Source organism: Podarcis raffonei, chromosome 3, assembly GCF_027172205.1.
Source record: "Podarcis raffonei isolate rPodRaf1 chromosome 3, rPodRaf1.pri, whole genome shotgun sequence".
Classification (NCBI taxonomy): domain Eukaryota; kingdom Metazoa; phylum Chordata; class Lepidosauria; order Squamata; family Lacertidae; genus Podarcis; species Podarcis raffonei.
The window spans coordinates 77,590,382-77,607,131 of NC_070604.1; the positions used below are offsets into that span (position 1 = coordinate 77,590,382).

Sequence of the window (16,750 nt, forward strand, 5' to 3'; positions counted from 1 at the left end):
TGCAGAAATTCTTACGGTACCTTCAAATGCTTGTGCAGCATCTACAAGGTGAGACCAGTCTAATCCTGTTGCTGTATCTGGAAGGGGCATCAACCCAGGATCATTGAATCTTGATTTGTCAGATAAAGACCCGTCTGAGAACCAAAACTCATCTGAATTAAGAAGCAGAAGCAGAAGCTATCTTCAGGACAATGTTTCAACAGGTCAGAAAATGAATAATTACAATATTTAAAATATTTTATTTTTTATGGACTGTGTATATGCCATAGTATTTTATAGTTTTTAATTAGGTCATCATAAATGTTATGCTTTTAATACAATGTGAACTACTTTGGGAGTGTCTGACCTGAAAGCAGGGCTATGACTGGTCCAAAACCAGAAAATATGTACACACAGTATCAGGCCATCGATATGCTACAAAGTGTATTTAGCTAATGGTTACCAATCTAAAATAAATGTTTTTCATTTATGAATCACTTCTCATTGTATATTTTAAAGTGATCAATTAAAACATACAAAAACAATTTCAAATCCAACACAGATACCGACTGGGACAAAAATTGCCACTCTTAAAAGGCTTCTTGAAAAAAGGAAGGCTTTCAATAGGCACCAAAACTACAACATAGATGGAATTTGTTTGAGATGTAATGGGAAGGAGTTTGAACAGCTAAGTGGCAGCAGCCTGATCCTTACCTAAGACTGAACAAGCTTCCTAGTGATCGGTTGGATATGAATGAGACAATATTTTAGTTTATGCTCATAGTTTCGAAATCTTGTTTGGAAAACCTTACTTCTAGCTTCCATCCCTCCAAATAGCAATCCCAGCTTTGAAGAACCGACCCTAACCATAGGAGCCAACTCCTAGGGGCCGAGGTCTCCTCAGCTCCAATAAAATATTTGAGGGGGCCAAGGGCCCCCAAAGTTGATGGGCATTGCCATTAAAACAGCGTGTATGTCTTGTGATCAATTATGTGGGGCAGGGCCTACTTGCTCCCCCCCTCAATATTCTATTTAAGTTGGCACCTCTGACCCAAGCTGTATTTTTTCACAAACTCATCTGCTTACTGGTCCTGATCTCTAACAATGGTAAAAGATTGGGTGGGCGTTATTTGGGTGGGCATTACTTGCTGCTCAAGTTCCTTGGTTTTTGTGTGAGAACCTGCACCACTTCCAGGAGATGTGAGAGAGTCAAAGTTTGTTGCCCCACTCTGGGTGCTGCAAGGTCTTCTGAATGGAAGACTTGCCCTTCTGGTGTTGGGAGATGTAGATTTTTGTTTTACTGCTGTCCTCCCTGTGGAGATAAACTTCCCTGGTGCTGATGGCAGTGATCTCAGCCTGGACCAGGTACCGCGTGCTCCTTCCCCTACCCTTGATTGAACTAACCACGGTTATGGGTTATGTCTGAACCAGAATAATTTATTTCTTAAGGCTAATTAGCGTCTTAAACTTTGGTTGCAAACTAGATTCAAACCTGGGATTTTAATCCTGTTTATGATAGGAATCTCAGTTACTGTTAGACATGATTAAGATTCATAGTATCTTTTTCAAGCCGTATTCCACGCTCCCCTATTAGATGATTTGATTAGCAAAAAGCACAATACATTGTAATTACCTCGCAGATAACAGAATTAAGAATAAAGATGACAGACTGAATAGAGGAGCAGAAACAAGTATCCAAGCAAAAATGTGAAAACAGTCTGAGTGAAACCACCTGACCACTCTTGCCATCTTTTGTAACTGAGGCCCCTTCCCAGAGGGATTTTGTCAACTGGCATAGGACTGGTGTTCATACACAATGCCCCAAGTTCAAGCTCTACCATCTTCAGGTAGGGCTGGGAAAGAAAACCGGAGAGCTGATCCCAGGTGAACAACTCTGAACTGCTCCTGGTCAGTACTGAACTAGAGGAATTAATGGTTCAATTTGGTTCCTACATTCTGTTTAGAAGATCTACCTTCAATTGCACAGTATCAAATGAGACAGTGTTTAACACACACTTACGTCGTAGGTGTCCAGTACCAGTGGTTAAGCTTGTTCTAGGAGGTAAGGTGCTGTGATATGGTGGTGTAGTACAGAACAAAATATCATTTGGCAAAGCTTGGTCTAGCATTGAGCTCCGCGAGCTAGCATATGAAGATCCTCTCCGATTGCTACATATGCTCTCATCAGAAAGAGTGCGGTATAGCGTCTTCCTTGGAGATAGGTTCCCGTAAAATGAAAACTATGTTTTTTCAAAAATATAAATTAGAAAATATGTTCCATCATCATTATCATCATCACTATTATTAATTTATTCATTTATATACTGTTTAATTGGTGAGGTGGCATCTAATGATTGCTCTAATAGTTCATTCTGTAGATAAGTCTTACCCACTATAGTACACTAACATCAATCATTTTGGGTTATCTGGCATTTTAGCAAAGTTACTGGATTATTAGATTTTCTTCTGACATACAAGCATTCATCATAATGAATTACTACTTACTGAAATGTTGTATTAACTCCAGAGTAATAAATGAAACCTCTAGCTCTCTGAAGGTAATACTTGCAAGAATTCTTTGAAATCCTTCTAAAATTGTTAATGCGTAGTCTTGATTTAAAGACTGTTCTAATATCTAATCCATGTCATTAGCTATATATAGACTCCAAAATATAACTTGGATTAAACTATCTTCTACTTCTCATTTGCAGAAAGTCCCTTGATCCACTCCAGGGTCCCTCTGATGGAAGGAGGTGGCAATTTTCACCGATTCCCCTTTCCTTTATGCCAGGATTGGGGAAGCTTTCTAGCCCCGAGGGCCAGATTGTTATGTTCTGTCCACCCCTTGCTGCCTTTGTTTGACAGGTGAGTGGAACCAAACACCTGAGAGCAGAATCATGGCAGGTGAAATCCCAAAGCTAGGAAATTCTGGGAATGGAAGCATACAGCCAAACTGAGCAAGATTCAACCCCACCCTCCTGTTCAGAAGACGATGTCACGAGTGACGAAAGCTAATAGGTGGAAGGGTATGTTTTGGGTAAAATGGCCTCACAGGCTGGAGGTTCCACACCTCTGCTTTAGGACATCAACCAAGTTCTCTTAAACCCATTTCAGGTATTACTTAACCAGTATGATCAACTACACAATATGGAAAGTGGATTATTGGAAATGGTTCCCATGTGGTTCAGGCTGACTTCCCTCACCTTCCCCCTCAGGTTTATATACTGTCACTAAAGTTATATCTAAAAGAATGTGTTAGCTGCTTTACCTTTCCCAGGGCAACCCAAAGCAGCTTACAACCAACCAAACAGACAGTTATTTCATGATAGCCTCTAAGCTTATTTTCTGGCTAACTCTCAAACCTCTCCAGAAATGCCAGTCCAATCCTCTATACTTAAAATACATTTCAAAGAATGTGTTAAAAATGTTCAAGTTACAGCAACCTATCTTATCCATCAGATTTAACCATAGTCCAAATGTGGAAGTTCAACACCAGTATTTTCAGAAAATTCCATCCCAAATGAGAATCTATACATAGCAACTTAAAAAGCAGGGGTGGATAACCTGTGGACCTTGAAATGTTGCTGGAGCTGATGGGAGTTGGAGACCAACAAAATTTGGAGTCTCAGGGCAGCCACCCCTGCCTTAAAGTGAAGAGCTTTCAGGTTAAATATACCAAACCTCCTGACTATAACCATACCAGGCTTCATGATTATTATTAGTATTACAAGCTCTACACTCTCTCTCATTTACAGCCCTTTTTAGAACTTATATCTATATCAAGCAGTGCTCCCACCACCATAACTGCCTCTAACGGTTACACAGAGACAAAGAAAAAAGTAACAGCAGCTAACCTTTCTTCTGCCTTCCTCCACAGAGATGTTGTCTGGCATCATCAACTTCAGAAACTCTTCTTTTGATAAGACTCGCTGACTTTCAGAAACTGTATTCCTTATAGAGGCCTGAAGCTGACTTGACGATAGGCCCTCAACATCACTATACATTCTGTAGAAACAATTTGTTCTTTACAATTAGAGGGAATGCTGCAAAGTTGTTAACTCTCTAAAATGATGATCAAAACTGACACTAAAACCACAGTAACAGTATCTAGTACATCATTCATTAAAAGTTTCAATAAAGTTTTTTTGTTTGTTGTTTAAAGCTGGGTTCCAACATGGAGGAGAAAACACACAACCCAATTCCTTTTTGTTCCTGGATTATTATTAAATAAAAAATAACAAAGCACACATTCATGTTGAGTACAGATTAGTAATAAAGCATGACATTCCTTATACATTTATGTAGTTATATTATTAGAGCATGTTTTCTTATTACCAGAAATTTTGTAAAGCTGTTTTGGATAAGAAATCAACAGCACATAAAAATGTATAAAACAAACTGAAATATTCAACTGTACACTTTCCTTCTACATAGTGATTTAGAATTTTGATTTCATGCCATATTGATAGAAAGCAGCTAACTTTGTCTGGCCTTTCCCTGCTTCTTCCTAGTCCGGGATTATACATCATCTACCCTGTATTTCCTTTCAAGATTTAGGCTCTCCTCCTCCAATCTACACAGACTTTTCTTCCCCAAGAAAACAAACTCTCCCTTACTCTTGGCATTCCGAAGCTTCAGACTCCTCAGGTGTAGGGCTACCTTCTGACTTTTTCCAGCCAATGACATATTTGCTTATAGCTCCTTGTCGAGGGTAGCATTTTGCTATGGAGCCAGAGATCTGTTGACTGCAATTTTGTGACACTATGTACACTTTGGACGTATCTAATGATCCGCTGCTTTTAGGGCCATGTGTTGAAGGGCTTCCTGAATGATGTGACCCACTAGAAGAGAGGAAAACACACACAAAAAATACACAGTGAACTACATGAGGATATATGTGATAGGAAAATATATCACATACATTTTTTTTAAAAAAATAAAGTCTTCTCAAAAGGACAGAAGTCAGTCATATTTAATGTTATTTGCTTTCTTTGTCCAATATCAATTAAACACTTTAAAGTCATCCTGGCTTCACTGAATGTATTTATAGAAATTCATAATTTCCCCATTACAGCTGATAGAAAATTTATTTTGAAAATGTATGCTGTACAATTCTCAAGGCAGTATCCATTAAAAATAAATGAATTAGAAATATAACTTAAAACAAGAAAAATGTAGAGAAAAACACAGCAACAATAAAATCCAGCCACTATTAAGACCAGTACATGCTGGAATACTTAGGCAAATAAAAAATAATTCTCCTACTACCAAAAGGATATCAAGGATGGCACCAGATGACCTTCCCTGGGGAGGATATAACATAGGTTGCTACAACCAAAAGCCCCCGCCCCACTTCCTGGATCAGCTATATGATTTCTTTCAGGAGGCGGGGAATCCAGAGAATGGCCTCAGATAATGACCACAGTGTTTGACAGTGTTATTCTTTGGCTAGATTGTGCCCAATCAATTTAAAAGTACATTTTGTTATAGATTATAAAGCATTACTACATATGTCCCACCTTTCTTCAATTTAACTCAATGCTTAAAACACACCAGTATCAGATAAACTATTCAAAAATATACCCAAACATTGCTGTAAGAGTCCTTTCAAACATCATAGTTTAAACTGACATTTCAGCAAGAAAGATGAACACACACACATGGAATTCCTATATTTCTGTGGGTTTTATTCTATTTAGCTGAAAGTTTTTATGTTCTTACTTCAGATGTACAAAGACATTTAGTACAGAACTGGAAGTGACAGGATTTCAAGTGCTGAGTTGGTTTGTCTGCAAATGTTTTGTATTTCAGAGAAGTAAAAAATAGGAACAGTTTCCACTGGTTAAGTTCTTAAACCCTTAAAAACTCTAAATGTGGAAATCCCAACACACTTTTTAGAAAGTCTTGTTCTGTTCCACTCAAAGGACATATGCTTTTACTCAGTATTGCTAGGGACTGCCCTGCAAATCACTACCATCCTAAACCAGACCCACTTGTTCACAAAACAAAGGTAAAATATGTACAAACATTTGCGTGTCACATTCTTTTCAGTGTCAACATTTTATGCAAAAGTCATGGAGCACTCCATGAACTGAAAGAGTGTGTGGTAGGGCTATAGGGCTTGGTCCAACTTACTATCACTTTCATGCAGGCTAGCCTTGTCCAACACTGTCACACTCCCCTGATGCCAGCACATTCAAATGATGTCAGAAGGTCTACACACGTACATCTGTGGCGGCAGTGGGTGGAGCCATGCACTCACCCAAGCTCTCTTTCAATGCATAGAGGGGCTCATGTGCATCCCCCCCCCCCCCCGATTGCAATAGTCTATATATGCTGGGATAATCCAAAGGGTTTTGCAGATTTAAAAAGTAGAGGTAGGGAGATAAAAATAGAGGTAGGGAGATATCTAGTTCAATCTTCTGCCACATGGTAAGACTATCCACTCAACATTGTCCACATATAAAATCATGTTATCTAAATTATGTTGTTGAACAAGCAGAGACTTGACATACAGCAAAGAAAACAGGTCACATGCTATTATGCAATTGAATGGAATATAAAGCTCTATACAATAGTGCATATTCTTCTCCTTTTATAGTTTTACTGTCAAGCACATGAAGGAAGTTTGTAAGGAAAGAGGCATTTTAGTCTTTTCTCCTCTGTTCTGAAATGTAACATTGTTGAAATGAGGTTTTATAAAAGCACTAATGTAAAATGTAATGTTAATAGCAAAAAAAGAAAAGAAAGAAAGAAAGAAAGTTAAATCCACGCTTTACTCAGAACTACCCATCACAGAATTGTGGAACTGGAATCTTGGAGGGGGGATTGCTTACCTGGAATGTGAAGATATTTCACTGAGGTCTCCCATGCTACCATCACCTGTATGACTGCTAGAAATGGCAGAAGCATAGCTGTGAACAGCATACATTTTAGTCTCATCATCTGGTCCAGGAGTTTCAGATGATTCAGCCCACTGATCAGTCCGGCTATGTATCCCTGACCGGCTTCCAGCCAGGTGCAAAGGAGCCAAAATTGGAGCAGGCATACAAGGAGCTGTATCAATCCCACTGTCAGTAGAAGCCCCTTTAATGTATGTTAATCCAAGCAAGTCAGTGTCCATTAGGTCTTCGGAGCCAAAGTGCTTATCATCACTGTTGCTGGATGTGTTACTTGACAGGGTATTACTGCTGGAATGGCTGGAACAGTTTTTGTCTCCAATCTTAAAGAGAAACATTTTACAATACAGTTTTACTTCCTCTTATTCACAGTTCATCAATCAAAGAAGCAAGCAGCTGCCTCACTACTTGTTGAAAGTGCCAAATAAAAATGAAGCAGATATAATGAATAATGCAAACAGCATAAACTTGTAATATGGATAAAATAATTACCGTAGTATTTTGATTAACACATGCTCAAATGCATCTTGGTGGTGGTGGATTTTTTTGAGTGACTTTTTGAATTAACACTTTTTGCTTATTGCATGATTTAATGGATATGCCATTATCACTTGCATTTTTAAATTTTTTTATCATTTGTAAGCTGCTTCAGGACTCTGGCTATGGGAAGCAAAGAACAAATTTAATAAACTAAAGTAAAAACAGGATGGGAAATAATTTGCCCATTGTATAGAAGATTCCACTGTGCAGAGTGAATTGTATTCAGTACAGAATAAATGTTATAGTAAAGGTAAAGGTACCCCTGCCCGTTCGGGCCAGTCTTGCCAGACTCTAGGGTTGTGCGCTCATCTCACTCTATAGGCCGGGAGCCAGCGCTGTCCGCAGACACTTCCGGGTCACGTGGCCAGCGTGACAAGCTGCATCTGGCGAGCCAGTGCAGCACACGGAACTCCATTTACCTTCCCGCCAGTAAGCGGTCCCTATTTATCTACTTGCACCCTAGGGTGCTTTCGAACTGCTAGGTTGGCAGGCGCTGGGACCAAACGACGGGAGCGCAACCCGTCGCGGGGATTCGAACCGCCGACCTTTAAATCAAATCCCTAACACGTCATATTACATCAGCAAATGTCCATTTTGTTATAAGAGAACCTCAGCATGTTTGCAAGTAAGTGAACACAAGATGAACTATTTTAAGAAAAAGACTGGCATCAGCCTCTGCATTTGCCCCTCCTGAAGCTGGGCAAGCAAGGGACAGCAAAACCCAAACTGTTCTCACCTTCTCTTCCCCACTTTGCCATAACAAGCAAAATATGCAAGATTCAAAATAAAGAAATACAGATAAAGTCAACAAAGACTCTCCTCCCTGGAAGAGAGGGGAGTGGTTGTGGGCGGGAGCCCGAGCTCCGCCCCTGGCCGGGGGCCTTAGCCCCCGCCCCTCCTCACCTGGCTGGTGCCCACGCCCACCGGAGGCAGCCAACCAGGTGTCTCCGGGGGGCGTGTTTAGCAGCTTAATGCTGCGGCTCCAGCTCCGCCTCCTCCTCAGTCGTCGTCGTCCTGCAGCGAGTCACCCACCCTCCACTCCCATTTAGCTCAGGGTCTAGGTTTTTTGGCCTTGCTATGGACCTTAGGTTGGTCGCCCCGGTTGTCTGGGGGGCCTGGTAGGAATTTTTCCATTTGGCATTAGGCTTTTTGGTTTTTTCGCCTACCTCGTAGCAATCGTCACAACTTTTGTGGTATTGGTGGGTAGGTTAGGCATTGGATTCATGTGTGTCAAGGGCTAGGTGTGGCCATCGCCTATGCTATCTACCGTGGGTTATTCCGTTAAAGGAATCTGGCGGTCGTGTATTCCGTCCGATGCCTGCTTGGCGGGAGGCCATGGCACGACCCTCGGTGACATCAGGGGTGAGCCTATAGTTGGATTAGCATCAACAGGCTCCACCTACTGTAGAATAAACCCACCTCCTATAGTCATCCAATGCCTAAGCCAATACCTTTTCACTGCTGTAATCAATAAAGTTGTGGCCTTTTCTTGCCCATTAACCTTATATCACGTGTCCTTGTGTGTTTATTTCACATAGCGGGGGTCGGGCCCTCGATCCACAATATCAGTTCCTCTTGTATTGAGGAAAGTCAATGTTTAAAAGGGTGTAAGTGAGGAAAGGGAAAGGGATTTAAAATGCCTGTGTCATATTAAAAAATAGCCAGCACATATCCACCTAAATGTGTATGTATGCAGAAACATAGGATAAGACACAGGATAACCTTGTGCCAATGTTGCTCCCTCAGGTGGCTTAGATAACCAGTGCTGTTTTGATCCTACAATCATCCTTCAGTCATGAAGATGAGCTGTGACCAGCACTGGTTTTGTCCGGACAGAGTGTGGGAATCAAATATGCTGAAATAGTAGATTTGATGATTGCTCTTTTGTTTCACTGACAAAAAGGCGATGAACATTTGCTAGCTGCAACACGGGGGAGGGACTGCTTATGCATATGAACTAGAGGAAAGCGAAGAATTTGGCTTGGCATAGTTCCCTTGTCATTTAATTTACCACAAAAGTGATATTTGTGCACAAACAGGCTCTATTTTCCAAATCTCACACTTCAGTTCTCACATTATTTAATTCAGCTGGAAATAATTGTTTCTTAACATCAGGTCATCACCACCACCACACAAATTAACAGGAACAAGCATAACAATATATTCTTATTAGATGCATTCTTTAAATGTGAAATTTTGCCTAAATAAAAGAAGTGCAATTGCTGGTAATTAAAACAGATGCTTATCCCTCACAATATGACAAGAAATGGCAATGTATGAATGTCACTTGAATACAATAGGAAATCTATTCAGGACTATGCAAGTCAATGTAAATTATGTTCTAATCAGACACCAGAGTGATGCTTACATGAAGCTTTAATCCACACAGTGCCCTAGAAACCTGCACATGCCCTTTATAATGAGATTGTTTGAGGTCACTGCCAGAAAGAATACTTGAAACTACTTCTGCATCAGTGATGCTTATTAGTTGTGCACACACTTTAGAAAAAAAATTCAAGACTCTGGCAATTTATTCCACAACTGAGATTGTAACACTGGCAGATACAACTGGATGGCCTCTTTTCCATTCAATTTTACAGTTTTTCAGTTATTCCATTAAAATGATAGGACGCAAAACAATGCCAAACAGAACTGTAGGACATAGCAAAAGACAGAAATAAATTTATTAACCCCAATAGCTCATTCATCTTGCAGGATAGTTTACCATCTGTAATTCGTACTTCCCATTTCTATATGGGAAAGCAGGGACAAAACATACACTTTCAATCAAGTTGCTGGCTCAAATGCAACCAGCTATTTGCACAGCTCTCCCAACTTTTGCAACAGAGACTGTGCCCACATATTTGGAAAGATTCCTAATTTGGGAAACCCTAAGAAAAAAGACTTACATGAGAAAATTTGTTTGGTGAATCCTTGCCACTGTTCTCTTTCTGTAAAGCGCGGTCTTTATAGGAACTCAAGACTTTGGTTGATGGTGCATGCCACTTGGTTTCTGCCATAAATAATTATGTGTTTTAATTTCTAAACGCACAAAACATATTGTACAATGAAAAGAAGCTCACAACTTAATGCTATATGCATCAGGTTGAAACAGTGATGTTCTTTGAAATTTCCTAGAGCAGAGAGTTTACTCTTGCCCATCATCTTAAAAGATAATTAAACTTATATCTATGCAGCTTACTAAATGAGAGTTCTGAATAAGAAGGGCCTGTTTGTACACGTCCTTTTGCTGTGTTATTTCTACAAAACATGGAAATGCAAGCACAATGCAAAATCAATACACACATCCTCTTAATGTTCTGATGATCAAAAAACAGAGGGAGATAAACAGTATCATTTTAAAAGGAGTCATCCCAGTAGCTTTGAGGAAAAAGTAATTTAGCTTGTATGTGGATAAAAAAATATCTTAAAACTCTCTGCAAACAACAAATGTGATGAGATACATATGCAGCTGATTCGTCTTTATTCAAGAGAGTACTATGCGCAGGCGCACAAGACTGTGTGAAAATATGGTAGAAAATGGTGTGTGCAAGGATGTTTGCAATTATATGAGGAAGACAGAAACAGGGAAATAGGAATATAAAAAGAGAGAAAGGAAGTAGCAGAACTGTATTAGAAAAAACAACCTTTTGGCACATCCCTTGTACCATATACACATTTAGCTACAGCAAAAGCTCCCGATCATGCCACAGCACTAATTCTTGTAAGTTCCACACAAGGACAAAAATGGTACCTGATAACTATAAATCTTGAGATTTAGCATGAGTGAATCTGTATTTTAAGCAATCACACTCTCACGTGAAGAAAAATCCTCTGTAGGTTTACACACAAATATGCCAATCTCATATGGGAGGAAATCAGGTTTTGGAACAGAGATAGCCTTGATTGGCCTGGTGGAGGATTTATACCAGGAGCTGGGCAAGGAGAGTGCTGGTTCTTGACCTCTCACTAGCTTCCAATACTATCAACCATGGCATCCTTCTAGATCACTGAGCTGGGATGAGACTTGGAGAAAACGTCCTTCTTGGCCAGATTTCAGAATGTGCCAGTGGAAATAATCTTTGGGATTTAATTGTGTCATATAGCTGATATTCTCAACCATGTTGTTTAACATTTACATAAAATGGCTAGGAAAGATTTCCAAAGGTTTTGCATTTGTTACCATCAGTATGCCAGTGACACAGAGTTCTGTATGTCCTTCCCCTCTCAAGCCAGGATGGCTGTAGTAGTCCTTAACTAGTGAGATCACTGACTGATTGGATGTGGGCTAACAAACTAAAACTTAATATAGACAAGACAGAAGTGTTCATGGTTTGGAAGACTGTTGAGCAGTGATTGGATTTCAACCTCATTTGGGATGGGTAGCAGTCCTCTTGGAAAAATCAGGTTTGTAGCCTTGCCCATGAATACACAGGTGATGGCTGTGGCTAGGAGCCTCATTGCTCAGTTTAGGCTACTGCATTGACTGCACCCCTTTCTGAAAACTGCATACGTGGCTGTGATCACTCATGCCTTGAGACTAGCCAATGCAATGTACCCTACCTGAGACTAGCCAATGCAATGTACCCTACCTGCAGCAAATCACTCTTTATGGAAGTACAACCTTCACTGGTTACCAGAAAATTTCCAAAAACAATTCTGGGTATCACTTTTAAACCTCTAAACCAGCATAGTAAGTAAGCCCATAGAAGCTGGAGATTGTGCAGTGCTTTGTGCTTCTTTTAAAAAAATCTTCTAAGGCCTTTAAGATAGTTTATAATGCAAAATATTATACAAGTGGAAAACAAACCAGCAAAGCTGTAATTAAACTGAAACAGAATAATAATTACCATTGGGATGCCTGGTCGCTTCCAAAGATTCTTCATGTTCTCTGGCTCCTTCACTCTCCAGTGGACCTGAACCCTGGTGATCATGAAGTAAAGGGGACTGGCACCTATTAACAAAGAAAGAAATTGTTGCTTTCCCCTGCTCACTAGGAAAGCTTCTCATCCAGTTTATCAAATCCCTGCTGTAAAATGGCATATATATTTTCAGTATTGACAACTGGTAAGCAAAGAAGAGTAAGACATTCCACAGTAGTTAGCACAATTTAAATATATTCTTCTTAAGTTATTATTTATCTAAGACTTATACACAAAGTTGCCCAAATATAGCTGCTGATACCCCTGCTCAACACATTAGATCTTATGTTGATTTCTTTTTTAAATGGGTGGTTTTGTTACAAGCTGAACCGCTTTCACTTGAGCAAAGCAGGGTACCAGTTTTTCACTAATCAGGTCTACCCAACCTAGCCAGCTCCCCCCACCCACAGCCAAATGCTGCTCCAAAGGCTTCTCCTGAGGGTTGGGAGACCCTCTTGAGCAGTATGAGATATGACCCAGGGGACTGCAATTCTACAGGGGACTGGTGAAAAACAGCTCCCTCTTCTTGTGCTAGTTGATGCACTTCCACTAGCAAATAGACACCACTAGATACCACCACCACTCAGCTATGTATGGATTGCCTCCAAGCCTTCACAGATGGGGCAGATTGACTATAGCAGCACATACTTGAATCTAATGCGCCATCGAATCTAATGTACACCTCAATTTTCAGAACCTTGAATCCAAAAAAAGTATTTGCTGGTGAATGTAAAAGTGCCATCAAATCTAATGCACACCTTAATTTTCACAATGTAATTTGGCCAAAAATGTGAGCATTAGAATTGAGTAAATACAGTAATTAAATTATTACAAAGCCACCTATGAAACATTCTACAACAGCCAGTTGGATAGTCCACACGTAAATTAGCTTCTACAGTTACTGTTCATAAAAAGAGATTCAGATGTAAAGAAACAAATACCCATCATATCCCACTTGGTGTCTCCACTGACTACTCCCACTTGGTCCTGGGTCACTGGAGGATGATTGGTTGCTCGGTGAACTTCTGAAATAGTGACTCAAGTAATTAACCATGTACACAGATCTGTGATGCTTCAACAACATTCAATTTTTGATATAAATTCCTAATGAAATTAGAAATACAGACAACAATATGAAGACATTGGAATATTTTTCGTGAAATTTAAACCATTTTTAGATGCAGGGACATCTAATGATATGCAGCCTCCCTTCATCCCTTCATCCCCTACAATCTGCTCTGGAGGGGCCTGCAACGAGGGAGCAAGAGAATGGTGAAGTCTGCTCGTGTGATACTGGATGTTTCCTACAGTCTGCACATTTTCGCATAATGACCAAAATTCAGCACTTTTTAAAGTACATATAGATAGATCCTTGCAAGCAATAGTGTCTTTGGGCTCATCCGCACTTCCATTTGTCCTGTGATTTCTAGGTACAGGCCTGAGAGGCGATTTTTTTTTTGTCCAGCCACATTCCCTGGAAAAACCCGCTACCTACTACTGAATTGGAACAAACGTCAATTGGATTTTCATTTAACTTTTAAGTCATTCCAGTTTTTAAACAAAGACATCATTCCACAAATATCAATTTGCTCTTGGACATTTATAGCCATGTTCTATTGACGTTACAAATATAATAAAACTCTCTTGGAATGAGATGAAAGTATTAACCTGCAAGCAACTAATTTCATTTTTTTAAATGCTTGGTGCTCTTATTCAGAAGTTCTTATTTTATTGGTCGACTACCACAGCGGCCGAAATTGCCTGGTACCTAGCCTTTATATTCCATTATAAATAGAGAGGAGGGTGTGAGTTTTAATGTCATTTACCTTTTAAGGTATCATTAGCTCTGACCATTGTTTCAACAAGGATTAGTGGAGGCGAACACTAAGCTCACTGCAGCTCAAATCTGTTAAAACCTTGTACAGTAGTATGTGAATGAGGTTTAAAAAGAAAACAGCTTTTAAAAAATCACTTCATACCAAAGACCAGAAAGGTTTACTAATAAAGCACTAAGAAAATACAGGAATTAATAACAGAGAGAACATATTACCTTGCACCATCTGGCAGCTTTCTGTCAAATGAAGTACTGCGAGGAATGGCTGTTTGCGCCTGCTGGAGAAGCTGCTGGCACTGCAATCTATCAGATGTTCCTAGGATTGGAGAGGCACGAGAAAGAGGCTGCCCTGCAGGAGCTGGCACCCGATGCCAAGTAGTATTCCTCCTGAAAGGGGTTTTATACTCACATGGGGTGCCTTCACTGTCAAGTTTGTACTCCACCATGGGAATTCGACACAGTTCTGAGCAACCCCTGCAGTATACATAAACATAATAATCCCTGAGTCTTGTAGAGATACAGCCCATCATTTTTTAAAAAGAAGTATAGTATGTGCATGTCATAAAATTATATATTATATCAGTTATATCATAATATAAAATATGACCCATCATCTGTACTCTTACACTAGATTATGTAAAATTTAAGTTGTCAGAGATAAAACTGAATGCATTCCATTCCAAGGAAAACCTGCCTGCTGAACATGCCGCTAGTAACCCTGGTGTCTAAGATATCTTAGAGTAAACAAGGAAGACTTCAGTGGGGTTGAGGGGTTATTTTATTACCCACAAGTTCACTCAGGGCCCAACTAGAGGATGCATTAGCTCCATATCTGTGTTGTTTAAGTGCAGAGGACTATTTTTTTAAACACATACTCCCTGCCCAGGCGGCCAAGCAGTATTAAGACCCTATTATGGAGTAAGGGGGCTTTAACCCTTTAGCCTCCTTATGGTACCAATTCAGACCAGGCTTCCCATGCTGGCTTCTTGCATGGGGAAAGCGAGCTTTAAAAAACACACTGTGCTAATTGCAAGTTTGAGGGGCCAAATTGACTGCAAAGGGTTAAAACCTTCATGCCCCATCATTCTAAGGTCCCAATCTAGATTGCCAGTAGAGGGATGGGCAATCTTTTTTAAAAATAATAATAATAACAGCACCACAATACCTGGCACTTAAGGGCAAATATACGGAGCCTTAAAACTCATCTAGAGGTTATTTGAATGGCTTCTCAGCAGGAAAAGGGCAAATTTACCAGCTGAGCCCTATTTACCAGCTGGCTAGATTTTTTTAAAATCAATGATCTGATCAAGCCTGAGTTTTGAGATAATATAACATGGACCTTTGATTTCAATGGATTTTCCAGAGTTTGATTTCAATGGTCTGTAGATTCATGAGGCTGAAAATCTTTAGCCATGGGAAGCACAGGGTCTAGCCCATCTGTCCACATTGGGAAGGAAAATATGCTGAACATGTCAATAGAACAGGGATAAAGCCTGGGAATAGATTAAGCTAGCAAATTAGCTATCCCTCCTGTTCACTGGACATATGCCTGTGGTTGTGAAATGCAGTGACAGAAGCTTGATCTGGATATGGGGTAACAAAACTTAGGGCAGTGGTGTCTTTAACATTTTGACAAGCACAGAAGGTGGGAAACCGGACACACATAATCTATTATAATTTGTCCCAGTTGCTGATTGTGGACTGGAGTTTTAACCTTTATAGAAAAGTATCGGAAAGAAAATCATGTGAGAAAAATTTTGGAAGTGGAGAGTACTCTTTTTCCAGGGGCAGATAACTTGGAAAACCTCGTAAGTTTCATGATCATATCTTCATCTTAGGATTTCCATTATAAGCGATGTCCACTAGTATTGTCTCTAAGTCCTTTGCTGTCATATTTTCTGGTCTCTGAAGGAAAGGTAGTTGAAGAGCAAAACAGTGTTTTCGCCATGAGATGTAAAGTGAATCCCTTGTTGTTTGGGTGGTAGAGTCATAAACATTGTACAATTCAGATAGTTGGGCATCAAACAGGACAACAAGATACATATGGGATCAGTTATAAGGCAAGTCATGACATCATATGAATTTTAGAACCTGTGATGACTTCCTTGTCTCTAGTCTCTTGAATCAGGGTTTAAGATGTGATCTAGTATGTTGTATATCCCCCCCATGAACAAATATTTCGCAGCACAGACCTGTCTTTACAAAGGAAAGGAAAGGAAAGGAAAGGAAAGGAGTCTTTCACAAGAGGGTTCTATGTTCATATTTAAGAAATTATATGTTTATATTAAGGTCAGTTTTAGTTTTAAAACAATTCCCAAATGAATAGTTGAGTTAGCCTGTTCTTGCAAAAAAAGAGTCTTACGGCACCTTGAGCCTTTGATGTTTTTCAATAACCTTCATGGTTTCAACCACATTATTTTTAGAAGAGAAACAGATTATAGACTGAACTTTTTAAAAATGTAAGATTACACTTTTATCCATTTTTATTCACCTTGGTTGGAAGTAGTAAAAAACAGTGGACTCTGGGGAAAACTATACTCAGTCCAGTCTGCTAAGAAGGCTTCAAAGAGTCGGAT

At 39.7% G+C, this 16,750-nt stretch overlaps 1 protein-coding gene across 5 annotated transcripts in view; it reads right to left on the bottom strand.

Annotated features, from left to right (window-relative positions):
- SIPA1L2 (signal induced proliferation associated 1 like 2) overlaps positions 1–16,750 on the bottom strand; it is a 78,457-nt gene that overhangs the window by 15,839 nt on the left and 45,868 nt on the right. For 4 of the 5 annotated variants that reach the window (XM_053382522.1, XM_053382525.1, XM_053382524.1 and 1 more), the window contains 9 exons: positions 14,391–14,648; positions 13,282–13,365; positions 12,269–12,372; positions 10,328–10,431; positions 6,816–7,201; positions 4,596–4,820; positions 3,834–3,984; positions 2,000–2,219; positions 21–152 (listed from right to left, as the gene is read on the bottom strand). In XM_053382522.1, the coding sequence (XP_053238497.1) occupies positions 21–152; positions 2,000–2,219; positions 3,834–3,984; positions 4,596–4,820; positions 6,816–7,201; positions 10,328–10,431; positions 12,269–12,372; positions 13,282–13,365; positions 14,391–14,648 (1,664 nt within the window). The remainder of the gene's footprint in view (positions 1–20; positions 153–1,999; positions 2,220–3,833; positions 3,985–4,595; positions 4,821–6,815; positions 7,202–10,327; positions 10,432–12,268; positions 12,373–13,281; positions 13,366–14,390; positions 14,649–16,750) is intronic. The other variant, XM_053382526.1, reaches the window with a different exon arrangement.